General features: G+C 46.5%; 1 protein-coding gene across 5 annotated transcripts in view; it reads left to right on the plus strand.

Moving 5' to 3' along the window:
• Positions 1 to 27,668, plus strand: part of CEP128 (centrosomal protein 128) — a 158,600-nt gene that overhangs the window by 20,270 nt on the left and 110,662 nt on the right. For 4 of the 5 annotated variants that reach the window (XM_088460891.1, XM_088460890.1, XM_088460889.1 and 1 more), the window contains 15 exons: positions 3,023 to 3,181; positions 3,526 to 3,612; positions 7,028 to 7,148; positions 7,278 to 7,405; positions 7,499 to 7,590; positions 8,466 to 8,538; positions 10,437 to 10,553; positions 14,322 to 14,456; positions 15,134 to 15,208; positions 16,435 to 16,561; positions 16,672 to 16,832; positions 19,925 to 20,275; positions 21,380 to 21,596; positions 22,554 to 22,987; positions 23,099 to 23,263. In XM_088460891.1, the coding sequence (XP_088317017.1) occupies positions 3,038 to 3,181; positions 3,526 to 3,612; positions 7,028 to 7,148; positions 7,278 to 7,405; positions 7,499 to 7,590; positions 8,466 to 8,538; positions 10,437 to 10,553; positions 14,322 to 14,456; positions 15,134 to 15,208; positions 16,435 to 16,561; positions 16,672 to 16,832; positions 19,925 to 20,275; positions 21,380 to 21,596; positions 22,554 to 22,987; positions 23,099 to 23,263 (2,427 nt within the window). In that variant the 5' untranslated portion in view covers positions 3,023 to 3,037. Of the gene's footprint in view, positions 1 to 1,903; positions 1,962 to 3,022; positions 3,182 to 3,525; positions 3,613 to 7,027; positions 7,149 to 7,277; positions 7,406 to 7,498; positions 7,591 to 8,465; positions 8,539 to 10,436; positions 10,554 to 14,321; positions 14,457 to 15,133; positions 15,209 to 16,434; positions 16,562 to 16,671; positions 16,833 to 19,924; positions 20,276 to 21,379; positions 21,597 to 22,553; positions 22,988 to 23,098; positions 23,264 to 27,668 lie in introns of those variants that run through there. The other variant, XM_088460894.1, reaches the window with a different exon arrangement.

Raw genomic sequence — 27,668 nt, forward strand, 5'->3', positions numbered from 1 at the left:
ATAAAAATCTGCAATGTATGGGCTTCACAGATCGCAGAATGCAACCAAAAAGTGATTGGAATTGGTAAATCAGATTGTCCAAGATGTTGGATTTCACAGATGGATTGGAGCTGTAGATTGCTAGTGTATGGAGATGATCAGCAGATGTGCAGACTGTTACTAGTAACATGATGGAACCTTTCAAGATTGTCAGATCTGTGTTTGCTGCAATCGATCTGCAAATCACTGAAACAGATTTGTAATGTATGGGCGCAGATTGCTAGATTGGGAAATCCTAAAATTGGGCAATAAATCTTCTTCATATTGTTCAATTGTGGTTTTCAGATTGCTGATGTATGGGGGCCTTTATTTAACAATTACAATGACTTTTTGGTTGCAATCTGAGATCTGTGAAGCCCATACATTGCAGATTTTTATTCACAATCGATTGCAAATTGCAGAATTACCACAATCGATTGCTGATGTATGGGGACCTTAACTCATAGGTGTCCCGGATTAAAGGGAAATTATGGCCTAATTATAATGGAGCAGTGCCCCCTAATGGCCATGCTGGTTACTGGCAGCCTTTGCCTCTGAGGCTCTAACATTTGCCCACATGCAGATGTTTCGCATTACAGAGCTAGATGTGAATATGAAATCTAGAATAGATAGGAGCGCACTCAACACGAGGAGTCTGCTAATTGTAGCATTGAGAAATCGCTCATTTTTCAGAATAAGGTTCTTTATTATTCACGTCTCTAAAGCAGTGTTTCCCAAACTCATCCCTCAGGGAGCACTTAAGGTGCGTATCCACTAGGCGATTAAACAGGCCGATTGAGCGATAATGTTATCCTTCAATCTCTTGCTAAGCATCCACAAATCGGCCATGTAAATGTCAAAAACAACCAGCGATGCGCGTGCCCGCTGGTCGTTTTTGACATCTATCATCGCCCGTACATGCTGGTCAACCTGACGATCATGTCAGGTTCAGCATGTACTGGGATGATGGATGTGCCTACACTGAACGTTCAGTGTAGGCACATGACATACTGTGAAACGACAGCACGATTACAATGTCGTTCTCGTGCTTTCGTTTAACAGTCGGGAAGTGGATACGCTCCTTAACAGTGGTGGTTTCCATTTTTCCTAGCTAGTGCACAGGTGTATTTATTACTGGCTGACACATTTTAAAAGATCCATAGGTGGAGCTAATTATTTCACTTGTGATTCTGAGAGGAGACCTGGAAAACATGCACTGTTAGTGCTCCCTGAGGAATGAGTTCTGGAAACCAATGCTCTTTAGCAGAGGTTCCCAAACGTGGCCCTCGAGCCACCCCAACAGCCCAGCTTTTATAGATATCCATGGTTGAGCACAGGTGATTTAAATCAAATTTGACTGAAGTACTAATTAAATCACCTGTGGTCAGTGGATATCCTTAAAACCTGGACTGTTAGGGTGCCCTGATGACTGAGTTTGAGAACTTCTGCTCTATAGCATGATTAGCCCTGAGTTAACTACTGACAACCCAGGTTTTCTGGAAATTCCTTGTTTGAGCATAATGGGTTTAATTGTTAAACTGTTCATTGGACTAAAAAGCGAGGTTATCCTGAGGACCAGGCCTGCTGGATAGAAAGGCTGCTCTTGGAGACAAGTTGCTAAATCCGGTATCAGACCAAATGCTGGTGATATGAATGTGTGCTGTAAAAGTAAGGGCTAAGTGGGGTGTATTTGGGAGGAGGGGGGGAAGCACTCAGGCGGTCATTTTATTGCGGTTTCTGCTAAACAGTAATTATCTGACACTTGGAAGCTTTACACTGACACGGCTGCAATTAGTCCCTCAATTAGAGCCTTCACGTGGGCCGCCGCACTGCAGTCAGAGCATGGGGCCGCTCTCCGTGCTGCCAGCCGCAAGCTCTCAATCTAAATCCAATCAGACGGAAATTTTACTGCACGGTGGATGCCCAGAACAGTAGAAGAACCGGTGAGAATGTCCACGTAATGGTTATTCCATTCCAAACGATCCCTCGTTAAATGTTCTCCACCTCGGCCGTCCTGGATAAGGACTGTGCTATCAAATCAGGGAACAGACCTGAAATGTTTCTTAATTGACCAGGAAACTGTCTGCGTTCTACAGCTGGGAATTGTCCTTTTCTTATCTGCGTCCAAAGGCAGGAGCGGTCACACACGTCTGTTCTGCTCTAAGCGACTCCCTTTACACTGTCTGAGCGCCTCCCGTCTCGCCAGGGATGGCACATATATGTAATCACTGGTGCGCCCTGCCCCGTGATATGCGCGACTAGAGCTACGTATGTGTATTGTACATGCAGATAGCAGTGAGGGACATTTATCATTGTAATGGTAGAAAGTTGTCATTTTAACCTTTAAACTGGTGTCACAAACTTGGTCTTATTTGTCACTTATGACTCCTAGGCATTTCCGATAACGGACGCAGTTTGCGGGTTCGGGTTTATTCAAGATGCAATCTCTTGGCTTGTAATTTATATGTACAATGTTCCCCTATATTTACAGCACTGCGTTTATATAATATGTTGGCGGTTTTTAAATAAAGGATAATAACCGTGCAGTAAGACTGGGTACACACTAGGACGATATAGGGATGATTTGTCATATTGGAACCTCAAATCGTCTAGTGTGTACCCTCATTTGCGCGCTCCCGCAGACGACATACGAGAGCGTTTGCTTGACCATGCCGCACCGTCAATGAAACAATATCGTGATGTGCGGCAGTGCTTTTTAGTGAAGGACGGAACGAGGTGTCCATTTGTCGTTCATTAAATCGTCTAGTGTGTACCGGCGATCCGTGGTGGCCCGGGCGAAGGGAAATCGCCCTGGCCATCTGCACAATTGCCGGTCGTCCTAATGTGTACCCGGCCTAACCCCATTGATAACCATGTCCCACTTTCTGTGTTATTTGTAGCATCATGGACAATGGAACATTTAAATATTTGTGCTGTTGTTTTTTTCCCATGACTTTTTTTGCCCATGGCAGGTAATAAGTTTTTCCTTGTGTGCTCCTTGCAGTAATCGTATTTTCCCATGGAAGACTCCTCCAGCGATTCCGACTACCTGCGGACCAGAGCGCGCAGAAGAGGTCCCCTCCGGGCTACGCACACACATGACCGTTCACGCGGAGCCGGGGAAGTGTCTGAAAAGATTCATAAATTGGCGAATACACTGCAGGTGCTCCTCATTCCCCTCCCCCAGCCTGTGACCGCTCCTAATGTATCTTGGCAGGACGCCTCTGTCACAGTGCTCTGCAGTCACAGATTGAATGACCCCAGTAAGATCATGAAATGCCACTAAATGAGCTGAGATACTAAAATGACATTTACTTTAATAGACGGCCGATAAAATACAGTTGCTGCATTTTAGTCGGAGAACACACTCAGTGGCCAAATTGCCGCATATTACTCACCTGAGCTGCGGATTTTATGGCCTCATTTGCATCTGAAAGGAGAAAGGTAGCGCAGTAAAATCCTTTAATCTGCTGAGCGATTCTAACACTGTATTATTCTTCTCTTAAGGACACCAGTCACAACCTGAAGCAAGTGGATGAGATGCTCGGCCAGTACAGGGAGTATAACTCGGATCAGACAGAAGCCATTGCTACAGTAAGTTATCGGGTGTCCTGTCTGCGTTCTATTGTGCTGTTGGCTACATACTGTGAATATTAAAGCATCACATGGATTAGAAGTTAGTAAAAAGTGATCCTGTCTTTCGAACAGGAAATGTACCCTCTCTCTTTCTTTGTGCATCGTTGGGACTTCTTTGTGCATAGGTATGATAATCCAGAACACACTGCGCTCCTGAGAATAAGTGAGCAGCGTTACATTAACATGTCTCACATAAGGGACGATTCAATTCAGCGCGCTGTTAACAGCGCCGGGAAGGAGTTTCTGCAGCTTTTCAAATCAACGCGCTGTTAAGGGGCCTATCCATTAGCAGATCTTTCTGAAAGACAAAAGATTTAGCTTTTGAAAACTCCTGGGGCTGTGGTGACCGATATCGGTTATGTACATGACAGATTTTTGCGAACGACGAACGATACTGGATGACATCATTCTGAGAGTGGATTTTTTTTTTTAATGTTTCTATTCATTTTCATTAAAAAAATAGTTCGTTGTCCGTCGTTTCCTGCGACAGATATTTCTAATATCTGTCAGCGATGAACGATAATTGACCAACATGTTAGAAAGACAAAAGACCTAATTTGTCGGCCGTGGGAGTGCGCATTTTTATCGTTCAGAGCCTATCCATTAGCAAATAAATTGAACGACTGAACGATAAATCGTTCATCGTTCAAATTTATCTGCTAATGGATAGGCCCCTTAAGGCTGACTAAAAGATTTATTCTTGCGCCCCCCTGAGGGTGCGAGCAGAAATCCGACTAAAATGCCAGCCTCGTTGCCAGCACTTTAGTCAGAGAATGCCGGTTACGCGACTAAACACCCAGCTTTTGTCGCGCTAACCGGCATTCTCCGACTTAAGTGGCGTTAGTCTGACTTAACAGCGGGCTGAATTGAATAGCTCCGGGAACTCCTTGCCGGCGCTATTAACAGGAGCCGTGTTAATAAACCTACATCGAACACACTGTAAACGTGAAGGCAAACCGCAAGGCTTACATTCCCGTCAGCGTCTTTTGTTACAGTTTGCAGGCGTTCATCGCTATCAGACATCTTCTATGGTATAAGGAGTGATACATCCCTACTGTAAGTGAACGGGGAAGCCAGCCCTCGGATTTAGTAACGCAGTTCAGCCTTACAAGGCTTAGAGTCTGGTGCAATGAGCTTGTGTCACCTCCAATGAGTTTCAGGCCAGCACTTTGATAGTGAAGTTTCCCCCGCTCCCCTGTATATTCGCCCTTGCGCTCCGGGACCCCATCTTGTCAGCGCTTGGATGGCTTTCACAGGCCTGACCTCCCCAGAGTAATTAAAGGGACCATATAAGTGGTGGAAAATAAGCTTCCAATCTGAGCGCACAGTGTAATTAGCTGCGGTAATTAGCTGCGTAGGAAGTCATCTCGTTGTCAGAAGCGGCAGTAACACGGTGATGGGAACGGAGCCGCGGCTCTCCTTACACTTTGTTACCTTGCAGCTTGTTTGGGGGAATAAATAATGGCTGTGACCTTTTATTTGTTTATCTCCCATAATTAATGCCTGAAGTTGGCTGTGTTTTACTTAAAGGGGAATGTATCTGTTTTATTCATGTTACATTAGGGCAGGGGTCTTCAAACTTGGCCCTCCAGATGCTGTGGAACTACACATCACAGCATGCACTGCACATAGTTTTAGCATGCTGTTATATCAAAAAGGTGGCAGTGCATGCTGGGATGTGTAGTTTCACAGCAGCTGGAGGGCCAAATTTGAAGACCCCTGCATTAGGGTGTGAGTGCTTATTAATATATTTCTCTGTAAGGTAGAGAATGTGGCACTGCGTTCCCCCAGAGTGTTATGTGACTGGTGCTGTCTTTCCTTAATTCTGGCACTGGCCCGTCACTGCGGTCATCGGTGTAATGATTTGTACTTATGATAGTACAGTAATTGCCGTTGGTTTTGCTATCACATCTCCATGTCCCTGCTCCATCACTAATATGTGCCCCCCACCTCTTAGCTCTAGAGCGGTCTCATCAGTACTACACAAATGATTATAGGACCTTTACTCCCCACCTACCCTCTTCATCACCCGCCTGCTCCGTTGCATGCAGTCCCTGAGGCTGACCCAGAGTTACCTTGTGGATGGAGCTTGTAATTATAAGCACTGACTCTGTGTTACAGATGAACGGGCGTAACGGGTGGTAATGGGGCTTCCCTGTCTAGGCTCAGCTAAGTGAGGGCGTGCAGGCGGAATTGCTGTCTGGGCAGAGGGGGCAGCCTGGGTAGAGGTCTGCTTGACCTCCGGTATGGGGCTGGTGTAAGTGCATACTAATAATGATGCTGGCTATATGAGCTAGCCACATAGATACATGCATCTGATTACCCGCGAGTATCCGCATTTAGGGCCTGATTCAGCAAGGACCGCAAATGCAATAGCGATTACGCGCGCAGTCTCACTGCGATAGTATGCTTATCCATTGTGATCGCTATGCCCTCGCAGCACAACATAAGGAAGCCCACCTTACCTTACACACATACGTGATCCTTAGCAAGACTGAGAAACCATCAGTAACATGGAGTACCATCACAGCCTCACACACACTTACACAGGCTCTGACCTTACTCAGGAATTACCAACCTCATCACACGCAGTGACTACACAAGACTGAGATACCATCAGTAACATGGAGTACCATCACATCCTCACACACACTTACACAGGCTCTGACCTTACTCAGGAATTACTAACCTCATCACACACAGTGATTACACAAGACTGAGATAACATCAGTAACATGGAGTACCATCACAGCCTCACACACACACTTACACAGGCTCTGACCTTACTCAGGAATTACTAACCTCATCACACGCAGTGACTACACAAGACTGAGAAACCATCAGTAACGTGGAGTACCATCGCATCCTCACACACACTTACACAGGCTCTGACCTTACTCAGGAATTACTAACCTCATCACACACAGTGACTACACAAGACTGAGATAACATCAGTAACATGGAGTACCATCACAGTCTCTTACACAGGCTCTGACCTTACTCAGGAATTGCTAACTTCAGCGCACGCTAATAGACCTCAGGCTGCGTATGGCATCACAATGGCTAATTTATGCACGTACCTGCAACGGCGTTCAAACGCACTGGCACACCTGCGTACAACAGACCACCTCCCCGTCACCACCCACAAACTGCACTTCCTCTCAATCACTCTGCGATGGGTCTGCGTAGTCACATGATCGCAATGGCTAGTTCGCACACTGCCATGCATGCGCAGTACGCAACAATCGGCCGATTGCGTGCGTATTAGCAGCTGCGTTCCTTGCTGAAAAAGACCCTTCGTTCTGTAGCGTGGTCCACTTCTCCGGTACCAAATCCTACTACTACTACTAAACTGAGCATTTACCCCGTACAGCTGAAAGATTCCCTGGAGCAGTCTATCGGCCAGCTGAGGAGCCAGCGGCTGTCCCGCCTATCCGGGGGCAGGAGTGCCTCTCTGTCCAGCTTATGCACCGGCGACCTGGATACCACAGCAGGTCAGTCTCGGAAAATAAGCCGTCGGCCTGTCAGCTGTTTACCCCATGTGTACAGGCAGCAGGGGAACGTCCCTAATTTGTGAACCCTGGGCAGCGTTTGTTACTCATTAAACTCTTCTTTTATCTCAGCCACCGGAACCAGACGACGGCAGCCAACCTCCCCTCTTAAGGACTACACCGATATCGGGATCCAGAGACGGCGCCGGTCTCGCTCAGCCAGCGTGCGATTCGTGGATGAGGCGGCCAGTCCTGATCAGGTAGGGCAGCCGGGTTCTCTGTGTGTTAGGGAGTGACATAAATGCTGCTTGGGCCAGGTAAGGTGCTCAGAGGGTTCTGCTTCTGTTCTCCAGCTCCATTCGCTGCATCAGTCGCTGAGAGACCTGAGCTCAGACCAGCTGCGCCTGAATGATGAGCTGAGCAGGGAACTCGCCCGGAGGAACAGGTACTCGTCTGTAGACTCGTGTAGAGCATAATTACTGTCCAGTCAACGCAGGTACCGGAGGCTCTCATAGGTTCTTTACATACAGTATGGCCCTGCACATATAGCACTGTACAAGTCTAAGCAGTGGATAGGCTATCTCTAGTCCAGAACAATGTATGCTCCCTGCACCCTGTTACTGGTTCTCTGAGCTCTTCCTGGGCACTGGTTTCATTTGTTAGAATGTGCAGGTTAGCTCCTCAACACTATGGGTAATTTGTGGTTAATCCTGTATATCCATGTTTAGCATAGGGGGCAAGACCAGTGGGTCAGGTGTACATTTATTACCATTTTTTTTTCTTAGGCTCCACAAGGGTTGGATAGTCCCATACAGCGCTTTTGAAATATGCAGCATTTTGGTGGTTTTTGAGCTAGCGTTAAAGGGGCGATATTAATACAAGACCAAGCATGTTTCCAATTAGTATTATTGCCCCTTTAAAATCCAGCATCTAAAGACGCTGAGGCATATAATAGCGTTGCACAGTAAATTTGCCCACTTGGCTTCTTTGGGTGTTAGTCTGGGCGTAGTTTCTATTCCCGCCTTTGGATAAAGTATACTGACGTTATTCGGTAATTGGCCATCGAAAGCAGCAAAAAGATTAAGTGGACGGATAACTACACGCAGCCAACCAGTGTCGTAATAGGATGGTTGTATTATTGTGGAGAAAAGCAGAGATGGAATAGCGATAATACCGATTGTTCAAAGTTTTGTTTTGGAAATGGGTTTAGCTCTGCCAGAGTCATCTACAGATTGGTCAGAGGGTTTATATCGGGGCCAGGGATGTGTATGTCTGCTTTAATGTGTGACTTAGGACTGAATGTTCTGCTTCACCTCACAGAACTGATGTGGAGACCAAGCAAGCTCTGCAGGAACTAACGGTCCGTTACGATGAGACCCAGCGCCAGGAAACGGTGAGTGTCACAGCCCCGGAGGCCTCCTCTCTCCCCAGAACTCCGTCTATACTGTATATTGCGGCAGAGGCAGACCATTACCCACAAACTCTCTGCAATAGTCTGTGATCGCATCTCCCTGACGAGATACAGACCTACGTGAGGTACGCGGTTAGTGCGCTATGCCGTGTGTTGTGCTGGGGATCCGGTATCTGGCAAATTGTACAGTCATGTATGGCTCTGGATTGTGGTCCCGTATGTACAGATTCTTGCATGCTCCCTGCTCTCTTTATATGTGATGAGGACGTTTGGGACATATTTGCACTGCAGCGGCTCTATTGTAATTACACCATTAGAGAAAGGGAACAGATATTCTATGAATAAGTGCAGATACTGACGGGTTGTATATAAATAAAGGAAAACAATGATGTGAGGTGGCCTCTGTTCTGGCTCATGGGTATGAGACAGAACAGACTGGTTCATTGCATGCAACCTTCCACTAAGTCATCCAGAGAAAGACCGAACAACCACCCCAGAAAGGTGGCTGACAATCTATCCTCACACTTCACAAATTGCCTCATCAAGGGCCGGTGTGTCCACTCCGTATACTACAGTGAGAGATTCCTGGTTTATAAGAATGGAATTCCAGCACTGAATTGTAAGGTTCCTTCCTGTTTATCACAAAAATAATATTAATTGGCTTTTTTCTTTAAATGTGATTTACAGACGAGTGATCAGATGTTCTTGTGTTACATTAGTTATCTATGTGGGGTACAGGGGCCGATCAGATGCTCCTTGTGTTACATTAGTTATATATGTGGGGTACAGCGGCCGATCAGATGCTCCTTGTGTTACATTAGTTATCTATGTGGGGTACAGTGGGTGATCATTAGTTATCTATGTGGGGTACAGTGGGTGATCAGATGCTCCTTGTGTTACATTAGTTATTTATGTGGGGTACAGCGGCTGATCAGATGCTCCTTGTGTTACATTAGTTATTTATGTGGGGTACAGCGGCTGATCAGATGCTCCTTGTGTTACATTAGTTATATATGTGGGGTACAGCGGCTGATCAGATGCTCCTTGTGTTACATTAGTTATATATGTGGGGTACAGTGGGTGATCAGATGTTCCTTGTGTTACATTAGTTATACATGTGGGGTACAGCGGCTGATCAGATGCTCCTTGTGTTACCTTACATTAGTTATCTATGTGGGGTACAGTGGGTGATCATTAGTTTTCTATGTGGGGTACAGTGGCTGATCAGATGCTCCTTGTGTTACATTAGTTATCTATGTGGGGTACAGCGGCTGATCAGATGCTCCTTGTGTTACATTAGTTATTTATGTGGGGTACAGCGGCTGATCAGATGCTCCTTGTGTTACATTAGTTATATATGTGGGGTACAGCGGCTGATCAGATGCTCCTTGTGTTACATTAGTAATTTATGTGGGGTACAGCGGCTGATCAGATGCTCCTTGTGTTACATTAGTAATTTATGTGGGGTACAGCGGCTGATCAGATGCTCCTTGTGTTACATTAGTTATATATGTGGGGTACAGCGGCTGATCAGATGCTCCTTGTGTTACATTAGTTATATATGTGGGGTACAGCAGGTGATCAGATGCTCCTTGTGTTACCTTAGTTATGTGGGGTACAGTGGGTGATCAGATGCTCCTTGTGTTACATTAGTAATTTATGTGGGGTACAGCGGCTGATCAGATGCTCCTTGTGTTACATTAGTTATATATGTGGGGTACAGTGGCTGATCAGATGCTCCTCCTCATTTCCTTGCAATTTCTTCTTGCTACCACTGTGCCCATTGTAAGACATTATTAACCTTCCATCCCGACTCCATTCTTACCGCTGATGCCTGTTCAACTCGCTGAACCCCTTTATTTTCTTGGACTGGTTTGAAGGTTTCGGAGCGGGTGGAACGGCGGCTGCAGCAGCTAGAGCGGGAGATGAGGACGGAGAGGCAGCAAGTGGAGAGGCGGCAGGAGCACGTGGGTCAGGTGTCCACACAGCTGCAGGAGGTGAGTCCATGTCTTGCCTGGTAAGCCGGGTAAGGGTGGGTCCAGGACTGACGCAGTCAGTAATACAGCATCTCATAAATGTGTGAGTGACGCTTTGTGTCAGTGATATCATTTCCTGTAATTGTTGCAGAACGTCCCATACGCAGTCGGTTGTCTGTTCATTAATAACCCTCCAACGCCCACACGTGTCCTATTTCTCAGTACTGTTTAGCATACCCCAGGAGGGAACTGTTCATGAAGTGCAGATACAGGAAGCACTGCTCACTATGAGTATCAGGAGATGAGAAGTGATGTTGGACACCAAATACACACAGCCACATATCCACTAGACTATATAATGAACTATAACGATATCGTTGAATCGTTCATTCTATTGTCCAACGGATATGCCGTCATCAACCAGCGATGTGCGCTCCCGCTGGTCGTTGACGGCGCTCCTTGACCGAACCTGCTGTCCAACCTGACTATATCGGGGTTGAGGGAGGGTGCCTGCACTGAACGATATCATTAATGATATCGTTCAGGGTGTGTGCTCAATGTCGTTAAGGACATTGAGCACACCACTGACGGGTACACACTAAACGATAACGCTCATGGAGCGAATCGTTTAGTGGATACGCGACATTAGACCTTAGAATCCCTACAGATAGAGCTGAGACCATGCCAGCCTATGATGTGAATAGGAAATAGATGTTGGCTTCTCCATTTCCGTATGTTTGTCTTGGCCGTTTCGGTGTATGGCACGGCGCAGGCCTCTCTAGCTGCGGTGGAGGCTGGGATTTCCCCAGAGCTGACCGCTAGTGTGTAGAATCCGTTTTGCGCTGTAGCCCTTGTGTGCGACCTCTTATCAATCCCGCCATTTGTCTCTGAACAATTCCTGTGTGACATAGAGAGGTGTGGGATATAACATAGCAATAACGGAACTAGGATAGGCAAGTGCTGTATATGTGGAGGTTTAGGACATGCACACATTACCTGGTAGCGTGTAAGGTGTATAAAATATGAGGTACATAGTATCACACACACAGTAATGGTTCAGAGGCGGAAATACCATAAGGAGAGAAATCCCAATACCTATACGGAACCAGTGCATTCGGGAGGAAAGGACTTGGGGTGTGAATTATCAGCAAACACAGGGGGTAACAAAATGTCGGATGGAGCTTGGGAGGGAGAGGGTCAGGATAACAAAAAGTGGGCACAACAATACCAATGCATAGGCGTAGTGATTGCGGCACCAGACTGGTTAATAGGTGACGTATTGGGAAGAAATATCTCGCTAGATTGAAGGTGTGAACATGGGCCGGAGATTAGGAGAAGGAATCGGGGACTGATTGAGGAGCTACCGGATAGTCTTAGTGCTGAGGATTCCCAAAAATCAGGGGGTTACATCGAGAGGGGCACAATAGACCATGAAGGGAAAATAGGTAAGAGGAAGATGGGTAATGCGTGGAGACACAATCTCCTTTCTGTGTTTATGAATAAAGAAATAATTGATTATAATAAAAGTACAATGAAACTTGTTTATCGCACACGTTCTCAGATCTGGGTACTGAATGTAAAGCCCAGAGGGGTCTCCCGCTGTTTAGTTGTCCTTATTAGAGGAGCACTAAGAAGCTTGGCCTGGCAGATGAAGCTTGGCCTGGCAGATGAACCCTTCCTGTCAGTGACAATGGTTTGGGGCCACGTTTAGAGAGTGACAACGTTACGGGGTTGCAATCCTTTTTAAAGATGTTTTTGAGGTCTTTTTTTTTTTTTTGGTGGATGTTTGGTAGAAAAGAGGCTCCTGGTGATGATTGGGAGGGTAGTATGGGAATAGCTTACTATACATTAGGAAGTTGTTGCCTCTACTTTTTGTTGGACTTTTTTCATCCAATAAAAAAAAAAAGTCCCATGTTATACAGCGACAATCACCAGGATCCTGCTTTTGTTTTGGTCACTCAGCACAGACTGGGGAGAAAGGATGGCCCCAGTACAAAGCCCTGACCGTACGGGCCACACTTTCATCTTGCAATTTTTTTTTTTTCCTTCTATCAAATCTTCTTTCATTTGTCAAAATCTCTCACGCTCCGCTCGCTCTCTCAGCCCGAGCATATTAATATTCAGACCCACGTCCAGGCTCTTCTAATGGAGATATGCACACTTTACAGAGAAAAGAAAGAGATTGTTGTTATTAAAGGTTTAAAGATGCCCCGGGGACACTCCATTACCGTTCAGGCTGTTCCTCCCTGTTTTGGGCAATCAGGATCCCAGAGTCGGCGTGAGGGGAGCCCAGCAGCCTGGGAGGGGTTTGCAGAAAAGAGCAAGTTCAGTCTCACATGGGAGTGGATGGGGAACTGTGGGAGAGCGTGTTTCGGTGCCCTCGCACTGTGTCGCTGTGGGGGGTATTCACCATTCATGGTGTCACTGTATGTTCCTATTTATACTCAGAGATCAATCACTTTGTGACTCGCCTGCTAGGACTCGTCTTCCACTGAAATAATAATGTACACTGTGGTCCGGCGTAAAAGCTAATCCACCACCCTTCCCCATAAGTATGTGGACCATGTGATGCTCTCATGCCAGGAGACAGGATTGTAAATGACTGAGCACTTGGTCTGAGATAGGGGAATTGCCACAATACATTTCCACTTGGTCCGAGGCCAGGGAGGGAACGGTGCTATCTGACCCTATGGTGTCACATGTTATAGCTGTAGAACCACTTACGCTGTAATTTAGCGCCAGGTTCATTGGATTCTGGGGCACATTTCATACAACTTTACAAACTGCTTGGTGTGGGCTTGTGGTAGGAGCGTGGTGTGTGTGTGCCACGGACATTGAGGTAGAGTGGAGACAGTGCATTTCCTGGGCTGTAAGAGATGTGAGAGGCCTGGACTACAGTGTCTATGAAGGTTTTATCCTCCATGTAACTCTTCCTGGACGGTTCCTTTCCTGGACTGCTCAGTATCTGAGGATCCAATCACACAACACGTCCCTTGTTCCTGAGAACCAGGGGTCACTGCCTCTTCTGTCTCTGAGACCCCTGCCCAGTATCCCATCACTGTGCTCCTGCTAGCGTGGGGGCTGGGGGTGATTTTAGTCACTGGTAAGTTTGTGACTACAGCAGATGGCCATAACACGGTAATAACAGCACCCGAAAGTGACCTAGTGTTATATTGAGGGATGTACGTATTGGGTGTTACATTCTGCCTCTAATGCCCCAACATTGGCACTATCTGTTCTCTGAGATTAGGAGAAGGTTTGTCCTTTCCTGTCACTTAGAATCGGAGTATGTTCTGCACGTCCATTATCTGCCTAATTAGGGGAATTGTCTATGCTGTGTACACCAGATTTTACCCCATTGTGCCCTGGGGGGTAAATAAACTATACAATGTCATTTAGTAGTTGAAGCGGCTAAATATTTATGTGGTTCCTGTATTTGGTTGCTACGTCCACGGTGATGGATCAGATCTCACACGCGGGAGCCCATGTACCAGTAGGAGTAATGTGCAATGTTACTACTTGGCCAAACCACTGCCAGGTGGAGGAGGAGAGGGGGGGGGGTGGAAATAATGTATAAAATGTGCTGCCAAATTTAGAAGTGGGAGGAGGGGACGTTCTAGCACCGCTCTAATTTGCAGCCTAAAGACGAAACCGTGCTACGTTATCTAGGTCTCCTGTATACTATGCTACGGAGTCTACTGCAGCCTCCCGTATCCGGATGACTGAACCCTGCTGGCTGGGATCTGTCACTGCTCATAGTTATCCCTAATTTCTCCAATGCTAACACAGGCATTGAAAAAACGGGATACTAAGTCCGATGAAGTGGAGGCATCGCTGAAAGGCAAGCTGGGGAGGCTGGAGGACGAGAAGACCCAGAGGCTGGAGAACGAGAAGACCCAGAGGCTGGAGAACGAGAAGACCCAGGTTTGGAGTTTATTACATTGTTATTACAGGTGCAATCCCCCTTTGATTTGGGGACGGCATCTCCTACAATGCACGACATGGAGGAGAGGGACACAGGAACATTAATGTATCTGATGACCATTTGGGCTGTGCCAACTCCTTCACCATCAGTGTTGCTGATATAGTATATTATTTTGGGCAAGAGTCACAGTTGCACCCAGATCATCACCGCAATGTTCTCGGTCTCAGGCCGGGTGCAATAGCAGTGACTATAGTAACACTCTGACTCCCTTTAAGGCCGCAGGATGTGCAGGTCAGGGAAACCCCGGTCTGTTCCTGGCCAGCTCAGTGCATGTAGGTGTCAGGGTGGAACAGAGAATAGAGATCTTTTACTGTTATTCTTTCAGAAGCTTCTTGGGATGGGTATAACTATATTGGATGTATATGAAGCCTAAGGGGTAAATTTACTAAGATGGGAGTTCTACGTAAGAAGTGATGTTGCCCATAGCAACCAATAAGATTCGACTTCTCATTTATCTAGCACCTTCTAGAAGATAATACCTGGAATCTGGTTGCTATGGGCAACATCACTTCTTAATAGAACTCCCATCTTGGTTAATTTACCCCTTATACTGAGAGCGACCTCATGTCTCAGGCTCCCACTCATTAATGCCTGAGCCTTCCTCTTTTGTTTGTAGCTGCGGGAGGAGCTGGAGCGATATCGGAGGCGGCTGGATCAGACTGAGGGGAGCCGGGACACGCTGCTGTGCCAGGTACAGGATACAGGGACACGCTGTACGCGGCATACTGCACACACCTGCTTTACGTTACTATTTGGACATCTTTTAGACTCTTATTTATATTTTATGTGTAATGGAGTGTGTGGTTCTATGCAGTGTATTTGCTGAATTAGATCAGATCTCCCTGCCTGCCTTTTAGGATTAGGGAGGAGGGACTGTTGTTGAGGTCAGAATATGGCTGCATACATAGATCAATACAGGTTGAGTCTCCCATATCCAAAATGCTTGGGACCAGGGGCATTTTGGATATCGGAATATTCCGTAGTTTGGAATATTTGTATACCATAATGACATATTTTGGGAATAGGACCCAAATCTAAACACAGAATACATTTATGTGTTATATACACCTTATACACACAGCCTGAAGGTAATTTTATACTATGTTTTTAATAATTTTGTGCCTTAAACAAAGTTTGTGTACATTGAGCCATCAAAAAGCAAAGGTGTCACTATCTCAGTCATGCTAAAATGATTCCGTATTTCTGAATATTTGGATCTGGGAGACTCAACCTGTAGCGACATCTTCCGATTTATATTTCCATCTTTTCTGATAAGAGTGTTATGGGTTAGTCTTTAGGGCCACACTTCTGGCGTTACCAGGCCTTTTGCCCGTCATTGGTGTGGGTTTTGCAGTATGTGCCATCCTTCAGTAGACTGACAATAAAATCAGCGCCGTGCATAGATATAAAAACTTCCCCCGCAATCACCACTTTCTAGTTCCGGAAATGCTGCGCACTGTAGTGAATGCTGGATGCTCTGACATATAATGCAGTGTAGGTTCAGTGGCCTTTCAAGGGGTTGGGAATGAGATGTCGGCACTGGGCATCCCGACAGCGTTAGGATACCGACACTTGTCAGTCAGTATCCGAACCCTCCCTCCCTAGTGCCTAAACCTAACCCTTCCTCTAGTGCCTAAACCTAACCCCACTATTTGCCGTTGGCATGCTGGCAGTCGGTATCTCTGCACTGGGAATCTGACAGGTGTTGGGATTCCGGCGCTGGCATCCCACACGTCGGTATTTTAACCGGATCCCGGTTTATTTTATTTTAAGATGGTCATTTAGAAAAGAGAAAGTGTGTGTGTGTGTGTGTGTGTGTGTGTGTTGATTTATTTAATGACCAAGTTGAATTAAAGGAAAAAAATAAAAATCTCCAGTCATTACTTGGACATATGACATTTGTTCACTGTAACATAGGTGGAGGATTTGCGCAGTCAGCTCCTGAAGATGGAGGAGGATCGAGGGCATTTGCAGCACCAGGTCTCCCAAATCTCTCTGCAGAGTCAGCATGAGGGCCGCGAGGAGGAGCGGAGAATCCGGGCAGGTAACGCAGTGGCCATCTGAGAACGGGAGAGCAGAATCCATACACTGAGCAGGTGACCACCTCCCTGGTGATGATGGGATCCTGCTGACTGTGCTGTTTCTGCCTCTTAGCTGTGGAACGTTCTGAACAGGGGAAGCTGGAGCTGGAACGCCAAATCTCCGAACTGCGCTCTCAGATGGACAGAAACGCCGTCATGTCTGAGATGGAGGAACTGAAACGCAGCCTTGACCACAAGGACCGAGAGAAGGTTCAGCTGGCTGAACACCTGGAAGTGCGTATTTCATGGGGATACCGTGGGCAAAATAAGATACATTTGGGGGAAACTGCAGGTGCTGTAGGGAAAGACTAACATGAAGCAAATTGTTAAAGTAGTCACAAAAGAGCTCATACAGATGTGTCCTCCTACACCTAGCCTCAATACGCCATGCGCGCGGCTTGCCTGTGCAAGCGAGTGCCAGGTCCCCTTTTCCACCTGAAAAGGCGTCTTAGTTGCAACCGGACTTCTTTACAAACTGCAGTGTGTGGGCTGGTGGTAAGGACAGGGCAGGGCCAGATTGGGGTTACTGTAGTCAGAAAGGATCCCCTGGGAACTGAGGTCGCCGAGGGGGCAGCTCCCTACTATGCAGTAGCTCTGGAGCCACTGGCGATAGCCTTACGCCAAGATCCTGTACATCCTACTCTGGTATACGTATTAGTAGCATGGATACAAGCTAGCCCTATTTGCTGCTGATAAGCTGCTCCTGGTCTCTGATCTTGTGAATTTAATTCCTGCTATTTACCAAATGGTCTCCTTGTTGAGCTCCTTTGCAGGATATAAAATAAACAACTACATTTTGAACTATTGCCCCAGATTTCACTAAAGATCTTTTTTTTTGAGGTACTCAAGAAGGAGGATCTCTTGGTTCTCTATGACGGTCAGAAATGGCTGGGCTCAAAGCAGTCAGCAACCATTCAGGATTACAGTGTGGCTGGACAACCTTTCCCTTAGAACCTGCTGTTTGCCTCCTGGGTGGAGCGACACGGAACCCTGGTTAAGCAGTATTATAGCGCCACCACCTTGGTAACCTGTTCATACTACAGGTTTCTTATGTTCTTACTGCTTCAGCTAAACCTACCCACCCATAGAAGCAGTGTTGGAGCGGCCCCTCATGTGTCCGCCTATTGCATCATGTTTTATGTAAAATCCTTTTCTCTGAGGTCATTGTAAAGGGGTGGGCACCCAGTGTCCCCCTCTTTTTGTTCTCCTTTATTTATTGTTGTTTGATGATAGAGGTTTGTTTGCACGCATTTAGCTATTTTAATAGCGCGTTAACCAGCCGCGGAACATATGAACTCCATCGGGCGGGAGAGATTTTGCATTTGCCCATGGCTGCTGTTCCTGCTCCCTATACTGCTGAAATGTCCCCTTTGGTGGTATCGGGCACAAGGCGAATGACCCATCCCTCTAATGGTAGGCACAGAACTACCTATGCATAGGCAAACGCAGGGGGGGGTTTCTGTCTGCCTGGAAACCCCCCTCCCCAGCACATACCATGACCACAGTAAAAATAGTAATATAATAGAATTTTACTAGCGCTGCATGTTCTTCTCAGTATCACAAATGAAATAATTCGCACCAACTATGGATCTTCTAACATGTATAAGCCAGTAATAAATAACCTGTGCACCAACTAGGAGATCTGGAAAACATGCACTGTTAGAGATGTAATGCTATAGCGCCCAATATGTACATAAATGTCCAGGGCAGTGATAGGTTCTTCTACTGCTCCCCAGATTCCCGGACTTGCTCTAATACTCTGGAATGGTGACCACATCTAACATAAATACATTCAGCTCAGGCAGGATGGCCTACTGCCACATCTAATGGCTTACTGTGATCACTGGTCCTGTGTATGCTGGAATTATGACACACAATACACTATGTATGACACATATAATGGTTTACTGTGATCGCTGGTCCTGTATATGCTGGAATTATGACACACAATACACTATGTATGACACATATAATGGGTTACTGTGATCACTGGTCCTGTATATGCTGGGATTATGACACACAATACACTATGTATGACATATAATGGGTTACTGTGATCACTGGTCCTGTATATGCTGGAATTATGACACACAATACACTATGTATGACACATCTAATGGTTTACTGTGATCGCTGGTCCTGTATATGCTGGAATTATGACACACAATACACTATGTATGACACATATAATGGGTTACTGTGATCACTGGTCCTGTATATGCTGGGATTATGACACACAATACACTATGTATGACACATATAATGGGTTACTGTGATCACTGGTCCTGTATATGCTGGAATTATGACACACAATACACTTTGTATGACACATATAATGGGTTACTGAGATCACTGGTCCTGTATATGCTGGGATTATGACACACAATACACTATGTATGACACACAATACACTATGTATGACACATCTAATGGGTTACTGTGATCACTGGTCCTGTATATGCTGGAATTATGACACACAATACACTATGTATGACACATATAATGGGTTACTGTGATCACTGGTCCTGTATATGCTGGAATTATGACACACAATACACTATGTATGACACATATAATGGTTTACTGTGATCGCTGGTCCTGTATATGTTGGAATTATGACACACAATACACTATGTATGACACATATAATGGGTTACTGTGATCGATGGTCCTGTATATGCTGGGATTATGACACACAATACACTATGTATGACATATATAATGGGTTACTGTGATCACTGGTCCTGTATATGCTGGAATTATGACACACAATACACTTTGTATGACACATATAATGGGTTACTGAGATCACTGGTCCTGTATATGCTGGGATTATGACACACAATACACTATGTATGACACACAATACACTATGTATGACACATCTAATGGGTTACTGTGATCACTGGTCCTGTATATGCTGGAATTATGACACACAATACACTATGTATGACACATATAATGGGTTACTGTGATCACTGGTCCTGTATATGCTGGAATTATTACACACAATACACTATGTATGACACATATAATGGGTTACTGTGATCACTGGTCCTGTATATGCTGGAATTATTACACACAATACACTATGTATGACGCATATTAAAGCTGTTTAAGTGCTAAATCTACCCTCTTCATGGACTGGCCACACACTCTAAAATCAAGTATTTGGAACCCCCCCTCTAGAAATCCTGCATTTTCCACTGCTATGAGCCCAGTAGGTACAGTAATAGGTCTCCTTTTCCCCAAGTTGCTCATATTACCGCAGAGATGGAAGATAGGAGTTGAATTTGAAGCTGTCCTGTTTGGTACCTTTTTTGTAGATTTTGACTGGAGACATGGAAAAGAGAGAGCAACAGCAGCTGAGGATGCTGGGGCAACTGAAGGACATCCAGAGCCGTTACGAGACCTGTGACAGGGAGAGGAGACAGCTAGAAAGTCATAACTCTGAGATCGTGCAGCAACTGGAGGACGTGACGCAGGAGGCTGAGCGATGCCTCGGAGAGCTCCGGCAAGCGGAGGCCCTGCGTCTGGAGGCTGAGAAGAAGAGAGAAGATCTGAAATCCAAAGCTCAGGAGACCGTCAAACACTGGAGGCTGAAATGTAAAAAGCTGGAGCAGGAACTGGAGAAGAAAGCTGAGGCCATGGGTCTGACCAGCGAGCGCTGCACACAGGTCGGTGGTCATTGTGTGGTCCATACAGATTAGTCCTAGGTCATCGTGTGCGTTTGTCTTTATGGGTCCAATCTTTTATTATTCTCCCCTTGTGTGTACCAGGAGATATTGGTGCCTGGATAGTGTCACATCATATAAGATAAAAACTTGACACAACAGTAACAGAAATTCTCAAAACTTCTTTAAGTCTAAATGTAAAATTTTCTATCCTGCTGGGTCATTCTATAAAAAGGAAGATGTTTATAAACAGTGTAAGAATGAATAGTGCTATATTACACTATAATCTACTACACCGACTACTGACAACGCGCCTGATTCAGAGACGGACATTAATGCCTTCGCAGATGCAATTTCGTACACATCGCAGCTGCGAAAATATGCTAATGGTTGCAAAGCTCCCGAGCCCAAGGGCGCCCAACGTTGCCTTCTCATATGCGTACGACGTCGCTTACGTCTGGAAAAAAATCTAACATCTACACACGTCGAGCAGCCATCTTGCCTAGGGAGCTCTCCTGGAACGCAGAGCTGCGTAGGAGATCGCAAGGGCTGATTCATGCACCCCCAGCCAACTGCGTTCAAACGGACAGACACACCTGTGCTCCCCACCCCCCAAACGCTGACAGCTTGCGCGATGGCAAACAGTCGCTAGATCTGCATGCGTAATCCCTATCGTGTCCAGGTCTGAATCGGGCTCAATGTAAACAGATCGTTTTTGTTTTTATCATTTCTTTTTAGTTTTTTTTATAAAGAATATAAGAAATCCTTTTAAGCAGATTTTCTTTCCTCTTGCTAAGGAAAAAACCTTTTTTTATATGATGAAATGGGGTAGTTTCAGTAATTAAAAATATTTAATTACGCGTCTATAACATTAGAGAGGGTTGAGGGCAGAAAAGTACAATGAGGCAACTTACCCCTATTCCTCCTCTTGTATAGATTATACCCCAGAGACATGGGATGTGCTGCGGACCACCGTACGCACAGTGACAGTACAGTATGCACAGTGACAGTACAGTGCGCACAGTTACAGTACAGTCGCCGGATGAGAGTTGTAACATTCTGTGGTCACAAGTACAGCAATAACTAATGCATGCTGTGTCCTCGCAGGCGATGAAAGAGAAGGAGGAAATGAAGTGTCAGCTCCAGACCACAGCACAGCAAGCGGAAAGTCTGCGCAAGGAGCTGGCGGAGGTGCTGGGCAGACGGGCGCAGCAAGAGGAAGAGCTACATCTGAGACAAGTGCGACTGTCTGAGGCCCAGGACCAGCAGCTGGAACTGGAGAGAGATCTGCGCGAGTCACAGGAATTGGTCGGGCGGCTGCAGGGTATGTTCGCTCTCGCACTGTATGAAATGTGCGGTAGGGGATGGGTATGGGATCCCGGGGGTTAAAATCCTAACGCCGGCACCCCGGCAGGGTTAGGATACCGACAACTGTCGATAGGTAACCTAACCCTCACCAAGTAGTGCCTAAACATAACCCTCCCCCTAACCCTGCTACTTACCTTGTCAGGATATTGGCGCGGAGATTCTGACATTTGTTGGAATTCCAACGCCGGCATCCCATGTGCTGGGATAATGACTGCATCTCGTGTGGTAGTTTTCTGCAGCAGGTGCACAGGATTCTTCAGTGGGGCAAGAGGAAAGCCAAAGCAGTGACGCACCCAGGGTGGGGGGTGGGTTTCTGAGTACCAACAAGATTCAGCTGCCCCTTTTAATTAATTACGTTTGTTTGCAGTCATCAGTTTCTCTAGATTGGCAGATTAGTTGGTGACATCAAGAGTATCAAGCAGAGGCTTTGCTGGATCCCAAATTAGCTATGCGCATGTGCAGTTCATGGTAACCTGCCAAGAGTAGGACACAGCCAAGCAGGGAGGTACAGCTGGATGTGATATTTGTCAGTGTATGGCTGTACAGCTATACAAACTAGTGGGGTTACAGGGCCATATTGGTAAATACAGCCCGGAATTTGTGACAATCTGTAATGTTAGAGTGCAGATTATCCTTAGCCGGGAGTGGCCATGTGCTCCAATGTAGATAAATAAAACATTTGTTCTAACCGTGTTCTGTATGTTATAGACAGACAAACACCTCATAAGTTATAACCTCCGTTACTAACACCACATACAGGCCCCACACTGCAGTGTGTTTATTACGTTTTCTCTACTCTACATCCGTATATATAATATTCTGGATCCACGCGGAGATATTCATAGTTGGCAAATGAATGCTGGTGGCTGATGGTTCTGTTGATGGCTTCCTCTATGTTACGGCTGAATTGTAGGGGAGCTGCAGAGACAGGTCGGGCTCCAGCAGCAGCTGCAGGAGGATCGGGAGAGGCTACAGGAAGAACTTCAGTCCGCTGGCCGGGCTCAGGAGAAGAGCAATGAGAGAGTTCTGGAAGTGCAGGAATCGGTCAGGGATCTGAGCGCAGAGAGGGCCGAGCTGAGCAGCAAGTTGGCGCAGGAGGAGAAGAGTGGCAAAGAGCTGCGCAAGAACCTCTGCGAGGCCCAGAAACAGGCCGAGTTCGCCCGGGAAGAGCTGAATTCGGCTGGGAGGCAGCTGAAGATGGAGAGAGAGGTCCACCAGCGGGAGCTGACAGACCTGCGCTCCGCTGCACAGACGGCGAAAAGCAAACATGAGCGGAACATCCAGGAGATGCTGACGCACTTTAGGCAGGAGAGAGAGGAGCTGGAGGGCTACATCCGTACCCTGAAGGTGACCCCGAGTGATGCCTAGATTTGCCCTGTGTACTGATACATGCAACGTGTATATCTGTTGGTCTTCAGACCTGATGAACAGTCTTTGAATAAATATTGTATGTTCCAGGCGGAGTTGATTGACAACAAATCCCTTGTGAAGTCTGAACGTCAGCGGGTGGAGAAGATGAAGATAGAGTGCGATAAGCTCTCAGAAGAAGTATTGCACGGGAGAGAGGAGAGCGCTGCCCTGAGGTGCAAGTACCAGCTGGCTGCCCAGGACACCGCTGAGAAGGTGAGAGCCTGCATGATGAGTGACCTCAGAGCTCTTTCCTGCACGCTTGGGGCTTAAATGTGGCTGAAGAGGAGAAGCTGTAGTTTGCGCATATTTCGAGTAGTAGTCTGTGTACAAATAATTCTGCTGACTTACACCGTACAATGTGGGGTAGCGGGAGAACGGAATAAACCTGACATTTTCCTGCTCGCGTCCACATTACCAAGCCCAAATAACTCCTCCTTAGGGAGACATTGGGGTACAGTGGGAACCACATTACCAAGCCCATATAACTCCTCCTTAGGGAAACATTGGGGTACAGTGGGAACCACATTACCAAGCCCAAATAACTCCTCCTTAGGGAGACATTGGAGTAGAGTGGGAACCACATTACCAAGCCCATATAACTCCTCCTTAGGGAGACATTGGGGTACAGTGGGAACCACATTACCAAGCCCAAATAACTCCTCCTTAGGGAGACATTGGAGTAGAGTGGGAACCACATTACCAAGCCCATATAACTCCTCCTTAGGGAGACATTGGGGTACAGTGGGAACCACATTACCAAGCCCATATAACTCCTCCTTAGGGAGACATTGGGGTACAGTGGGAACCACATTAATAATACAGTGGACTTGCGGGTTTGCTAAGAGAACTCATTTGACCCAAAAACAGACCTTCATCCCTGCCACAGATTTGGCCCTGACGTACGGCCAGTTGTTACTATTTTTGACCTGCACCAGATTGGCAGATGATATGCATATAGCGCCTGCGATTACGCAGGCAGTCTCACTGCGATGATATGCTAATCCACTACGGTCGCTGTGCCGTCGCAGCACTACATAGGGACGCCCACTTTACCTTCCACACATCCGTAATCCTTGGCAAGACTGCGACACCATCGGTAACATGGAGTACCATCACATCCTCACACACACTTACACAACCTCTGACCTTACTCAGGAATTACTAACCTCATCACACGCAGTGACTACACAAGACTGCGACACCATCAGTAACATGGAGTACCATCGCAGCCTCACACACACTTACACAGGCTCTGACCTTACTCAGGAATTACTAACCTCATCACACACAGTGACTACACAAGCCTAAGAAACCATCAGTAACATGGAGTACCATCACATCCTCACACACACTTACACAGCTCTGACCTTACTCAGGAATTACTAACCTCATCACACGCAGTGATTTCACAAGACTGAGAAACCATCGGTAACATGGAGTACCATCACATCCTCACACACTTACACAGGCTCTGACCTTACTCAGGAATTACTAACCTCATCACACACACTGACTACACAAGCCTAAGAAACCATCAGTAACATGGAGTACCATCACATCCTCACACACACTTACACAGCTCTGACCTTACTCAGGAATTGCTAACCTCATCACACGCAGTGACTACACAAGACTGAGAAACCATCGGTAACATGGAGTACCATCACATCCTCACACACTTACACAGGCTCTGACCTTACTCAGGAATTACTAACCTCATCACACGCAGTGACTACACAAGACTGAGAAACCATCAGTAACATGGAGTACCATCACAGCCTCACACACACTTACACAGGCTCTGACCTTACTCAGGAATTACTAACCTCATCACACGCAGTGACTACACAAGACTGAGAAACCATCAGTAACATGGAGTACCATCACATCCTCACACACACTTACACAGGCTCTGACCTTACTCAGAGCTTGCTAATTTTATCGCACGCTATGAGTCCTCAGGCTGCGCAGGGCATCGCAGTGGCTGATTTATGCACGCCCCTGCAACAGCGTTCAAACGCACTGGCACGCCTGCCCTTCCCTGACCACCCACAAACGGCTCTTCCTGTCAGTCACTCTGCGATGAGTCTGCGTAGTCACTGTGATGCGTGCGCTGTGCGCAACAATTGACCGATTGCGTGTGTAATCGCAGTTGCGATCGGTAATGAATCAGGCCCATAGCCACATTGCCCATAAACTGTTACTTTCAGCCAATGTACAGAGTATGTGTAGTTTTATGCATTGGCCACTTGGAGGCGCTTCAGCATTATTGAATCTCGCACCTTTCCCGGGGAGTGCAGGACACTGCGGAGGTGGCGGGACGGCTGTTGCTACATTCACACTGAAGGAAGACTTCTCAATCTGTTGTCTGTATGGAAAGATGATAATCATGCAGTCCCCCAAATGTACGGTCACACGTGTGCGCATTTAGTGACACGTCACATGGAAGCCTCTATGAGATACGTCCTAGGCTGCAGACCTGGTCCTGACACTTCTCAGATGTGCGTTATTGCTGCATGTGGGAGAGCCCAGTTGTTGCTTTGATCTGTCCCCCCCATATTGGGAGATGCTGGGAATCTCCATATCACATGCGGTTTCCTTATCAGTAACGGCAGAGAGCTCAGCATGTGATAGTTACTAATTCTCATATGTGGCAGATGTGTACCAAGAGCTGGCACGTCATCTTCTGATGGGTTGTTGGACAGGGAGGATACTCTCACAGATGTAATGGGGAGTCCTGGCCCGCTGGGGGAGTCCTGGCCCGCTGGGGGAGATGTATAAAGCAGTATAATGAGTGCCCATCGTAACCAATCAGCTCCTACCTATCATTTTATAGAATGTACTTGATGATAAATGCCACCTCAGAGTTGATTGGTTGCGGAGGGCCTATTATGTCCTGTCCCATGCTGCTACATACTGCTCTGTAACACTATGGGGGCTGATTCAATTAGGTTTACCTGCGGCTAATTGCTCTGCTTCAGAATGTGCACCTAAAGTCCATTGTTCCTTATCTGCGAGGAAAAATCTGCGTTAAGTACACCCTCTGGGGCATAACGCGCGGGGTAACCCATAGATTTTGATACGGTTTACTGCCCCTTTTGCTATATGCTGCTCTGTGATACTGTATGCTGCTCTGTGATACTGTATGCTGCTCTGTGATACTATATGCTCCTCTGTGATACTGTATGCTGCTCTCTGCTGCTCTGTGATACTGTATGCTGCTCTCTCTGCTGTATTCTGCTCTGTGATACTGTATGCTGCTCTCTCTGCCACATGCTGCTCTGTGATACTGTATGCTGCTCTCTCTGCCACATGCTGCTCTGTGATACTGTATGCTGCTCTCTACTATATGCTGCTCTGTGATACTGTATGCTGCTCTCTGCTATATGCTGCTCTGTGATACTGTATGCTGGTCTCTGCTATATGCTGCTCTCTACTATATGCTGCTCTGTGATACTGTATGCTGCTCTCTGCTCTATGCTGCTCTGTGATACTATATGCTGCTCTCTCTGCCACATGCTGCTCTGTGATGCTGTATGCTGGTATCTGCTATTTGATGCTCTGTGATACTGTATGCTGCTCTCTACTATATGCTGCTCTGTGATACTGTATGCTGCTCTCTCTGCATTATGCTCCTCTGTGATACTGTATGCTGCTCTCTGCTATATGCTGCTCTGTGATACTGTATGCTGCTCTCTCTGCTATATGCTGCTCTGTGATACTGTATGCTGCTCTCTGCTGCTCTGTGATACTGTATGCTACTCTCTGCTATATGCTGCTCTGTGATACTGTATGCTGCTCTCTCTGCCATATGCTGCTCTGTGATACTGTATGCTGCTCTCTCTGCTATATGCTGCTCTGTGATACTGTATGCTGCTCTCTCTGCTATATGCTGCTCTGTGATACTGTATGCTGCTCTCTGCTATATGCTGCTCTGTGATACTGTATGCTGCTCTCTCTGCTGTATTCTGCTCTGTGATACTGTATGCTGCTCTCTGCTATATGCTGCTCTGTGATACTGTATGCTGCTCTCTCTGCATTATGCTCCTCTGTGATACTGTGTGCTGGTCTCTGCTATATGCTGCTCTGTGATACTGTATGCTGCTCTCTCTGCTATATGCTGCTCTGTGATACTGTATGCTGCTCTCTTCTATATGCGCCTCTGTGATACTGTATACTGCTCTCTCTGCTATATGCTGCTCTCTGCTATATACTGCTCTGTGATACTGTATGCTGCTCTCTCTGCTATATGCTGCTCTCTGCTATATGCTGCTCTGTGACTCTGTATTCTGCTCTCTGCTATATACTGCTCTGTGATACTGTATGCTGCTCTGTGATACTGTATGATCATCTCTGCTATATGCTGCTCTGTTATAATGTATGCTGCTCTCTCTGTTATATGCTGCTCTGTGATACTGTATGCTGCTCTCTACTATATGCAGCTCTGTGATACTGTATGCTGCTCTCTCTGCTATATGCTGCTCTGTGATACTGTATGCTGCTCTCTGCTATATGCTGCTCTGTGATACTGTATGCTACTCTCTCTGCTATATTCTGCTCTGTGATACTGTATGCTGCTCTCTGCTATATGCTGCTCTGTGATACTGTATGCTGGTCT

This window comes from Taudactylus pleione, unplaced genomic scaffold (assembly GCF_031769625.1).
Source record: "Taudactylus pleione unplaced genomic scaffold, aTauple2 ptg000987l, whole genome shotgun sequence".
NCBI lineage: Eukaryota > Metazoa > Chordata > Amphibia > Anura > Myobatrachidae > Taudactylus > Taudactylus pleione.